At 38.1% G+C, this 11,568-nt stretch overlaps 1 protein-coding gene across 1 annotated transcript; it reads right to left on the minus strand.

Moving 5' to 3' along the window:
- Nucleotides 1–5,873: 5,873 nt before the first annotated feature.
- Nucleotides 5,874–11,350, minus strand: c8h2orf68 (chromosome 8 C2orf68 homolog). The gene is made up of 4 exons (XM_037777772.1): nucleotides 11,148–11,350; nucleotides 7,119–7,252; nucleotides 6,891–7,036; nucleotides 5,874–6,794 (listed from the first exon to the last, which is right to left on the minus strand). Exons 1-4 carry the CDS (start codon nucleotides 11,246–11,248, stop codon nucleotides 6,672–6,674), a joined length of 504 nt encoding a protein of 167 aa, XP_037633700.1. The 5' UTR covers nucleotides 11,249–11,350; the 3' UTR covers nucleotides 5,874–6,671.
- Between the last annotated feature and the right edge of the window lie 218 nt (nucleotides 11,351–11,568).

The following is an 11,568-nucleotide window of genomic DNA, read 5'->3' on the forward strand; positions in this document are numbered from 1 at the left end:
CCATTTTCTATATCTAGCTGCGCAGAATGAACAATGGGGAAGTCAGATGCCAGTAGACTATTTTTTTTTTATACAATCAACACATTCCTGGACAAAGTTGAATAATAATACATGAGACGGTCTAAAAAACTGAATTCATAGATAAAATAAACACAAGGTAATACTGCATGGTGTTCTGGTATCCAAACCCTTAAAGCAACAGCTTTTTCAAGATACTGCTACTTGAGCTTTAACAAAGAATGTGTTGCAGCACTTCTTAGCCCCGAGATGCATTTCTCACATGCTGGTACAGCCTTAAATCTTAGGTTATTTGGAACCGGTTTGGTTTGTTCCAACAGGATCTGAAGCTACAGGGTGTTTACTTTAGAGAGAGTTTAAACAATGAAGGATGACATTTGGGAAAATAAATTAATACATTTTGTCTAACTCAATGGCAAAAAGTTGCTTTATTTGTCAATGAACACAAGGAGATTTCCGTAAGGCAATTCACACAAGGAAGTTGAAATGTATTGTGACAGCAAAATTATACAGTAACACCCAAGCAACACCTCTTATGCAATGCAAGGTTTGTTCAGTGCAAATAATACAGTGCAAAAGGAAAACATTAACAACCATGGACCTCCACGATTATCCAGAATTTATAGATATTTGTGCTGATATATGGTAATCTGTGGTATTTGTTTATCTGACGGTGTGCTTTGGAAGTCTACAAGAGTTTTTATTATTGACTTTTTACTTTCTATCAGATTGTGATGGTAAACAACTATCCCTATTAGCGTTAATGTTAGCGTTAAATCCACAAAGACAAGTTTGGGCAGTTCTCTCTAGTCAGCGTCTTCAGGGTGTAGCCTATATAATTGCTATAATTGCTAGTAGTGTTGAGTAAAACACCTGTCTGTTTAAAAGTAAAATATAAAAATGAGCAAAACATTATACTGTAATGTCTATGGAGAGTCTATGATCTGTTTTCTTCCTGGTATACATTACATTTAAACTAATTTCCCTGTATTGGTCCAAGATGTAAAACTTGCTTTTTTTACTCCCTGCAATGCCTCTATATGTATTAATTTCACATCCTGACCGAAACGTATTCAGTCAGAGAGATTTTAGCAATCAAATCCTGTTCAGGATCTCTGGAGCCTTTTCAGGCCTGAACTGGTAATCCAATGAGCTTTTCCACTATAATTAGCGTTGGTACTATGCCAGATAAATCCAGCAGCTTTTGTAAATGAATGAGTGGATTTCGTGGTCTGCACATGTGGTCGCTGCACCATAAGGTCGAGTTTTAGTGTTACATTTCAGGTAATTTTGCCTCCCGTGGTCAACACCGAAGACTTGGATAGGATGAAACATGCAGAGATGTATTGATACATAAGCATACATGTGAATGTGTATTGAAGTGGTTTTTGGAGGTTGAATTGCAAACTCTAAATACATCTATGCAAGCTGGCGTTATGAATAATGTTTGGAGGCACTCCTTGACTCTGAGAGCTGGCAACCTCGTTTTACAAAGTACATAACTACAGTTACAATATATCAAGCTATGAGTCATATTCATGCTCAAGTAACATCATCAAATTCAGACCTCGATTACTGTCTGCAGTTTGACTACAGCAGCTGTGCATTTCCACTACCACACTGGCTCAGTCAAACCTCTATATTTAACTCTGAATGGTCGGGGGGTTACACTTCCACAGCCTTGAATGGGCAAGGTCATTCACTACTGCACCGCTATCACAGCACTGACACAGGCAGCTGAAATGCACCGGGGGGTTATAATAAATCTCTGGGAGACTGTTCCTCAAGAGCTTTGCACCACATTCCTACTATACTCACCTTGAGGCAATGACGTGCTGACAAAGCGTTCAACTTTTCCATTACAGTCTTTTGAATTGATGTCATAAAGGTACCTCTTGTTGCACATCCAGGTTTGATACAAGTGTATAAAAAAGAAAGACAGACAATTCTTTCCACAACAAAGAGCTCAGAGGACACCACTTGTGCTCTGCTCGCATCTGAGACCAAACAAAGTACTATGGATACCTAAACAGAGCGTGACAGTGAGACCAAACATTATTACACACTGAAAGATTTTTCTCACAGCCAACACACACCAACGAGTCCAGCCGTGTAGAGAGTTGTCACAGCGTAACGGGCAGAAGCAGGTCAGCTGTTTAGTCGAGGTCAATGGGGTTTCTTGTAAGGATTGGGTGACAGCTGATGCAATATGTGTGGGAGCTTGCTGTTGCTCTGTACTGTACTTTTGCAGAAAAGGGAAATTGAAGACACACATTACTCTTTTAGGGTTTTTTTTTGTGTGCGTGATGAACTACTTTACATTGTTAACATTGGTGGATCAGTTTGTATGCAATGTGCAACCACACCACTAAATGCTGCCAAATCCTACACACTGTACCTTTAATGTTTTTTCACAGCGTGTCGTGCAATTTGTAGTGTTTTTTTTACTTTGACTATAAAGGTTATATACATTTGCTTTTACTGTATTTTACTATTTTGTATAGTCTAATGTGGAATGCAGATTTGTTATATAGTCCTGCTTTTTATGCAAAATTGAATAAATTCCTTCCAAATTGGCCTCATTATGGCAATATTTTTTTTTTATTCAAAGTGCCTTATTGCGCAGCCTTTAAAAATGTAAAATATGCTATAAAACATTTATTTTATCCATCCACATGAGCTTCTTAACACTGTATTTGTCATGTGATTCGGGTGTGTTGAGTAATAACCCTTTATTAACATAACAACCTTCTACCTGTACAGGTGCGGCTGATTACACGTGCCTTTGACTCAACCTGTGTCATTGCAAATTCCACAGTTATGTAATCCTATTTCAAGTAATCCTTGTGACATCCCAAAATCAGGTCTAGACTTTTATTAAAGTGACTCAAATTTATATAGAATGTTATGCAATATCTTTCTTTGAGATTACGTCACTGAGTTCGCTGAGTTTAAAAGCCAAAAACTGTCCAAAATACGATGTGTATAGAGCATATTAAAGTAGTTCATTTAAGTTTAGTTACATTAAAAAAACAAAACGAGACGACGCAAGATGATAAAGGAAAACTGGGCCCTAAAGCCGTGGGCACACTGCCCGCATCAGGCTCGCCTAACGGTAGCGTCGCATCGTGGTTGCGTGATGCACACCTAAGCGTCTCTTTTTTAGTCAACATAGACAAATGAGTAAACAAAAACCAGAATGTAAATTCAGCCTACAAAGTTAACATAACTCCTTTTACTGAGAGAGAGAGAGAGAGAGAGAGAGAGAGAGGAAATATATTGTGTACTTTTGTGTTTAACAATGGAGCTTTGTTTACAATATTTACATAAAGTTAAGTACCTCAATAAACAAATTGTCACTAACAATGTGATGATAAGACTGAGCTAAGCTGCCTGTGTATCCACTGTTGAAGCAGAGATATTGAACAGAATTGCTAGCAGCCCTTACAGGGTTTGGTGAAGGCATTTGGTCAATATATCTCACTTATATCTGCTGTAAGCAAAACAATAACTTTAATGCAAACCTATATATTGTTTAAAAAGGAACATATGGTTCAAGGTGGCTACATTATCTTTCTCTAGATAATAGTGCAGTGGGTCAGAAATGAGGACACAACAGTGCCATGATGTCTAACTAGATAGAAATGGAAATATGTTATATATTAACATACTGTAACATATTGGGCAACATTCAAATACTATAAGCCAACCTGTCTCAACAGGTACCTCAGTAAATTGCAGATGTTCATGCTTTCAACACATTTGACAAGTGTCTCCTGGGTGTGAATAGTTGCATGACAGGTTGTGCGTTATATAACATCGTTATATGTATGTGAAACTGCACTAAGGGGGTAAGGTGTGAAGATGTGACTTGTGATTGGGTCATTTTCAACCAATTGAGAAATGGTGAAACGGGAGATAATCTGGCGGCAGCGGAGTGGGTTGACATGGGAATGTGCCTCCCTTCTCGTAGCCTCTAGTCACATGCAAGATGAAAAGTGAGCTGGAGAAGGGCGTTCACTATCACTACAGGGGAGTGTGTCTGCTCCGCCAATAGCAGAGCAGAGGCCGCTCCTCCTTGACAAGGCTTTGCATAACACTGTGGAGACTTGGCCCAACCATGTGGTCACAGAATGAAGTTTGCATATTTTCATGCATTAATGAAAACAATGAATTAATCTCCTGCTATGGTGGGGATCAACAGCTGCTCTGTCCAAATGTCAACTTTTTTCCACAGCCTGGGGATGTTAGTGGGACTTTGTGTTTCCACTTTTCATCATGGGGATGGGAAGAATTTGCCATTTATCTGTTTGATTTGACAGCAACACATTTAACCTGTGCACTCCTGCTGGTATTTAAGTTATTAAGAGGGAGTGCTACCCTACCTATTTTTTTCTTTTCTCTGACTGTGCCCCAGGCCTGTTCTGTTCTGTCTGTCATAGACATCCCTCTCCTTTACATCCATCTTGCTGTGGGTGAGGGGCTTATGTGATTCAGAGATTCTGAGAATGTGAGTGGAGGGGGGAGGTTGCACTACAACCCTGCCCTGGCGGGTTCTAACTTGTTGGGCTGGTCCCAGCAGGTAAAACAGGTTAGCAACAAAAAAATTAGTCCACCAGGCTGGAGGGTGGTAAAAGAAATGAAACAATGGTTGATACCAAAACTGGTTTCCAAGGTTTAGTTCTCCAGTTTCTTTCTGCCTTTTTGAGTCAAAAGTGGTGCAAGTTCAACAAGTAGTGCCTTAAGCGTCCTCGGCCACAGAAGAAAAAGTGACATTTCAGAATGATTGACAGTAACTGATAATGTGTTGTGTATAGAAAATGACATTTGTCTTTAAAATGACAACACAGTGTTACTAATAATAACTTACATCTGATAACAGTGTGCAACACTGATTCACTCCATGACTTTTTTTTGCAATAAGCAGTATGTTGTTTTGCCTGCAGTGTATGAAACCAAGGATAATTTTGGCCAATAGGCCTATGCGACCTTTCATTTATATTTTCATTTTGAGCGTAAAAGAAGCTGTATAAGTCATTAACTACTCTACTATTTAGCCTTCCTTCACCATCAGATCGACTTGTATAAAAAAAAATTGTGTGGTTGCAGTTCTCGATATAGTGGCTATGTGACACTTCAGAATGAACAACTCTTTATGTCTTGTGTATAGAAAAGGACAGTTTGGCCATTTGTCCTTAAAATTAGAACACCCTGTTACTATGCACTACTTATGGACAAAAAAGTCTAATTTCACTTATGATTAAAACAAAAGTTGTGACACACAGGAGGTAGCCCTGCAGATTTGAAGCGCTGATTCATACTGCCACCTGCTGAGCACATGATGTGAAACACTTCTAACAGTCAACAGAAATTGATACCGTATTTTGCTGTAACCCCAATACTATATGTATTTCCACCAATCCATATTTCAGGATAGAAGTAGGGCTGAATGATTTTGATAAAATATCAAATTGTGATTATTTTTTACTGCAATTGCGATATAATTTGCGATATTAGAGGGAATGATCATTTTTACATCATTATCCTCATTTTCATTGAAAAACATATTAAAATAATTATAGTGTGATGTTTGCGGGGATCTGTACCAAACAGAGATGTTTTCTTAAGTCTGTAGAATATGCTGTATAGGCCAGGACATCTCTGCAGCACCATAATATTTAATCTAAAATGGTATTTTGACACACACTTTGCCTTTAAAAAATATTGCGCCTCCTGCGATTTGAAAATTGCAGTAAGCCATATTGCGATTTTGATAAAATTTGGATTAATTGTGCAACCCTAGATAGAAATGATCAAATGAGATGAGTGTTTTTACAACATATCAAGACACTAAAAAACATTCACATTTTATGGCTGTTCAATTCCATAAGTGCACAGACACATTTGGACAGTAATAAATGGCTTTTATATATATATGTCATTTTTTTTATACGTAAAGAGTTGTGTACTCAAAAAATTACAGTATCAAAAATAAAAGTATTTCAAAAATCCAAAATAAATTAGAATACTGAAAACAATGAAACAGTTGCCACACAAACACATTATCATGGCTACGTCCACTAAACGCTTAAAAAGAAACAAAACTACATTCTCACATTTCTAAACATAGACTTGCTGATAGACTGATGTTCCGTTCACAGCATTTTACCCCAAAAAACAATCTTGTTTATAAAAACTAGATCTTTGTAAACACAAGAAACACAGGACATGTTCCGCAGAGGAGGAAGGCTCTCTGTCAAAGAGTACCTTCTCCTTTCTGAATTTAACGGTTACAAAGCAACATCGTTTTATAGGTCCAGTCAACTTGAAGGTGTACAAAGTGTCCTTGAAGTTATGAATGAGGGTATGAGGTAACAATCCAAGGTGAGTAAAATGTAGTAAACATGAACCTGACAGTAAACTCCCGACCACACTGTCTTTGATAAGTGCTGTTCTTTCTCCTTTAAAGACAGAAGACGGATTGATTGTGGGTCACGGAGTTGGATCTCTGCAGACTGTCACTGTACATGATCCCAGAGTCTTCATTACGCCCCCAACACGGTCAACAGCATTAATGCTTTGAAGGAGTGCAGAACTGCAAAGAAAGTATTGCTCCTCTTTGCCTGTAGCCAATCTGTCCTCATAATCTACATTCAGCGTTTGTCTCGTCTTTTGTCAATTTCCTTTCGAATTCGAGCCTGTAGAGCTGCCCTCATGGCTGAATCCAGGATGTTCTTCTCTGTGACACGTTCCACCACCACCTCAGGCTTATCCTCCTTTAGAAAGAGAAGAGAGAGCAGGAGGGTATTAAGACCAAAGCAAAGTAAAATAGATCAGAGACAGAAATATCAGTGAAAAAGATCTGCATTAACCTTGTGCACAAGGAATGAGGTAATGGTACCCGAGTCCGCCTGATAGTCGAGCCAGAAGAGTTCAGTACCATGGCACTCCGTCTCTGTGCTTGACCCACTCTCATTAGACTCTTCAGCTTCAGCACCGGCCCCTGGCTCTGATCCATCTGGAAAATGAGCACACAAATACAGTCTCTTTATTGGATTTACTGTTGGCAAAAGCATAACAGCAAAGTGCATCAAACTTACGTCTGCGTCGAGGATGGTACACTTGGATATCAGGTCGACGGGGTCGTCTAGGGGTCGTGGTGTTCCTCCGCCGCTGAAGCTCTTTGGCTTGCTTCACCTCTTTGGCTTGCTTCACCTCTCTATCATAGTCATCTCTTGAAGAGACATTAAATTAACATTTTGTTATTGCTTGAAAATGTAATATATACCATATGCGTTTCAAAAACATGCAATGCAGCATATCTATGATCTTCTAACCTAGTTAGTTAAACAACAGAAATAAGGTAATGTTCTTGTTTTACTGTAGTTTGCACACGGATTATAAGTTGCAATCATGTCTCCCTAAAACAAACAAAAAACTATTCTACAAACTATATTAATAAGTCCAAGGCTGTGTGCAACTTTCTTCACTCCAACTCTTTTCTTTTTCAACAATCAAAAAAGTATAGTCATGTATTTGCTTTAGTGGAATACCTTTCAGAAACAAATGCATTCTGGTCTCCACATAGCTATGCTGTGTGTCAATGGTTAGCAACAAAGGCAAATGTTTCATTCAGTCTTTAGGTCATACATTACATAAGCTGACCCAAAAATGGGACACAATCATCAACCAGTAGAGATAACAAATATAAACTGGGGAAAAAAAGTTCGTAAACTTGTGTTTGGTCAATTATTTCTCTGTTGTTACAATGCTCCCAGTTTAGAAAGAAATATCAGTGTTTAACACCAGAATATGAGGTAAAAATGTGCTTTGTACTTTTTATTTATCCATCAATGTATCTCATGGAGGTACTGTCTGAAGAACAACCTGTTTTTTGATAGTTAACACTAACTCACATCTGATAGATAGATAGATAGATAGATAGATAGATAGATAGATAGATAGATAGATAGATAGTAACGTTTTGGAAATTCAAGTTTCCAGCATCACAGTTCCACAGTGCAAAACATGTTAGTAAAAAGGCAGTAAATAAGTTAGTAGTGCAAAGTACAAAGTACAAAAAAATATACAAGATATAAAAATACAAGATGAAGAAAACTGTTAAAAGTGAATATAGTGCAGAAGAGACTGTTAAAAATGAGTATAGTGCAGAAGAGACTGTTAAAAGTGAATATAGTGCAGAAGAGACTGTTAAAAGTGAGAATAGTGCAGAAGAGACTGATAACAGTGAGTATAGTGCAGAAGAGACTGATAACAGTGAATATAGTGCAGAAGAGACTGATAACAGTGAGTATAGTGCAGAAGAGACTGATAACAGTGAATATAGTGCAGAAGAGACTGATAACAGTGAATATAGAGCAGAAGAGACTGATAACAGTGAATATAGTGCAGAAGAGACTGATAACAGTGAATATAGAGCAGAGGAGACTGATAACAGTGAATATAGAGCAGAAGAGACTGATAACAGTGAATATAGTGCAGAAGAGACTGATAACAGTGAATATAGAGCAGAAGAGACTGATAACAGTGAATATAGTGCAGAAGAGACTGATAACAGTGAATATAGAGCAGAAGAGACTGATAACAGTGAATATAGAGCAGAGGAGACTGATAACAGTGAATATAGTGCAGAAGAGACTGATAACAGTGAATATAGTGCAGAAGAGACTGATAACAGTGAATATAGAGCAGAGGAGACTGATAACAGTGAATATAGAGCAGAAGAGACTGATAACAGTGAGTATAGTGCAGAAGAGACTGATAACAGTGAATATAGTGCAGAAGAGACTGATAACAGTGAGTATAGTGCAGAAGAGACTGATAACAGTGAATATAGTGCAGAAGAGACTGATAACAGTGAATATAGAGCAGAAGAGACTGATAACAGTGAATATAGTGCAGAAGAGACTGATAACAGTGAATATAGAGCAGAGGAGACTGATAACAGTGAATATAGTGCAGAAGAGACTGATAACAGTGAATATAGAGCAGAAGAGACTGATAACAGTGAATATAGTGCAGAAGAGACTGATAACAGTGAATATAGAGCAGAAGAGACTGATAACAGTGAATATAGAGCAGAGGAGACTGATAACAGTGAATATAGTGCAGAAGAGACTGATAACAGTGAATATAGTGCAGAAGAGACTGATAACAGTGAATATAGAGCAGAGGAGACTGATAACAGTGAATATAGAGCAGAAGAGACTGATAACAGTGAATATAGTGCAGAAGAGACTGATAACAGTGAATATAGAGCAGAAGAGACTGATAACAGTGAATATAGAGCAGAAGAGACTGATAACAGTGAGTATAGTGCAGAAGATACTGATAACAGTGAATATAGAGCAGAGGAGACTGATAACAGTGAGTATAGTGCAGAAGAGACTGATAACAGTGAGTATAGTGCAGAAGAGACTGATAACAGTGAGTATAGTGCAGAAGAGACTGATAACAGTGAATATAGTGCAGAAGAGACTGATAACAGTGAATATAGAGCAGAAGAGACTGATAACAGTGAATATAGTGCAGAAGAGACTGATAACAGTGAATATAGAGCAGAGGAGACTGATAACAGTGAATATAGTGCAGAAGAGACTGATAACAGTGAATATAGAGCAGAAGAGACTGATAACAGTGAATATAGTGCAGAAGAGACTGATAACAGTGAATATAGAGCAGAAGAGACTGATAACAGTGAATATAGAGCAGAGGAGACTGATAACAGTGAATATAGTGCAGAAGAGACTGATAACAGTGAATATAGTGCAGAAGAGACTGATAACAGTGAATATAGAGCAGAAGAGACTGATAACAGTGAATATAGAGCAGAAGAGACTGATAACAGTGAATATAGTGCAGAAGAGACTGATAACAGTGAATATAGAGCAGAAGAGACTGATAACAGTGAATATAGAGCAGAAGAGACTGATAACAGTGAATATAGAGCAGAGGAGACTGATAACAGTGAGTATAGAGCAGAGGAGACTGATAACAGTGAATATAGAGCAGAGGAGACTGATAACAGTGAGTATAGTGCAGAAGAGACTGATAACAGTGAATATAGTGCAGAAGAGACTGATAACAGTGAATATAGAGCAGAAGAGACTGATAACAGTGAATATAGTGCAGAAGAGACTGATAACAGTGAATATAGAGCAGAAGAGACTGATAACAGTGAATATAGAGCAGAAGAGACTGATAACAGTGAATATAGAGCAGAAGAGACTGATAACAGTGAGTATAGTGCAGAAGAGACTGATAACAGTGAGTATAGTGCAGAAGATACTGATAACAGTGAATATAGTGCAGAAGAGACTGATAACAGTGAGTATAGTGCAGAGGAGACTGATAACAGTGAATATAGTGCAGAAGAGACTGATAACAGTGAGTATAGAGCAGAAGAGACTGATAACAGTGAGTATAGTGCAGAAGATACTGATAACAGTGAATATAGAGCAGAGGAGACTGATAACAGTGAGTATAGTGCAGAAGAGACTGATAACAGTGAGTATAGTGCAGAAGAGACTGATAACAGTGAGTATAGTGCAGAGGAGACTGATAACAGTGAATATAGAGCAGAAGAGACTGATAACAGTGAATATAGAGCAGAAGAGACTGATAACAGTGAGTATAGTGCAGAAGAGACTGATAACAGTGAGTATAGAGCAGAAGAGACTGATAACAGTGAATATAGTGCAGAAGATACTGATAACAGTGAATATAGAGCAGAGGAGACTGATAACAGTGAATATAGAGCAGAGGAGACTGATAACAGTGAGTATAGTGCAGAGGAGACTGATAACAGTGAATATAGAGCAGAAGAGACTGATAACAGTAGGCAACACAGATTGTTGTTGTTGTTATAGCAATAAGCAGGTTGTTGTTTTACCTCCAGGCTAACTTTGGCCATTGGGCCTGTGCGACCTTTATTTATGTACAATACACATATTGAGAAGTAAACGCAGCTGTATAAGTCATTAACTGCCCTACTACTGCAGCTCCCTTCCCCATCAGATCAACTCTTATCAAACATGTGAGGTCGCATCTCTAGATATTGTGATACTAGCTAGCATGCTAGCTGTTAGCATGGTGTTAGAGGAGATCACCTAGCAATCTGGTTCCTCCGGATGTGGTGCAGGAAGCCGTGGCTCATGTCCAAGCGGCCGCTACGTTTGTATTTCAGCTCATCGTCTCCTAAAATATCCATTTCAACAAACAGTGCCAACACGGTGACAGTATTTGTGAGTTAATGATGTCAACAAAGTCTGGACACACTGACAAAGAGCTACATGCTACCAGCTAATGTTTGGGTAAGTTGTTGTCCAAATATAACGCTCCCGGAGTTTACACATTTATAATAATAGAAAATACAGTTTCTTTTAACGATTACATTTCTTTAAACACACCCAGCAGAGAATTTTACACAAATTTCATTTCAAAATTTATTTCGAACATGTAGAATACAAAAAAATAAAAGAAATAAAGAAAGAAAAAGAATGATCATACCAACAAGTGGACAGTCAGAAA

Source organism: Sebastes umbrosus, chromosome 8, assembly GCF_015220745.1.
Source record: "Sebastes umbrosus isolate fSebUmb1 chromosome 8, fSebUmb1.pri, whole genome shotgun sequence".
NCBI classification, from domain to species: Eukaryota; Metazoa; Chordata; class Actinopteri; order Perciformes; family Sebastidae; genus Sebastes; species Sebastes umbrosus.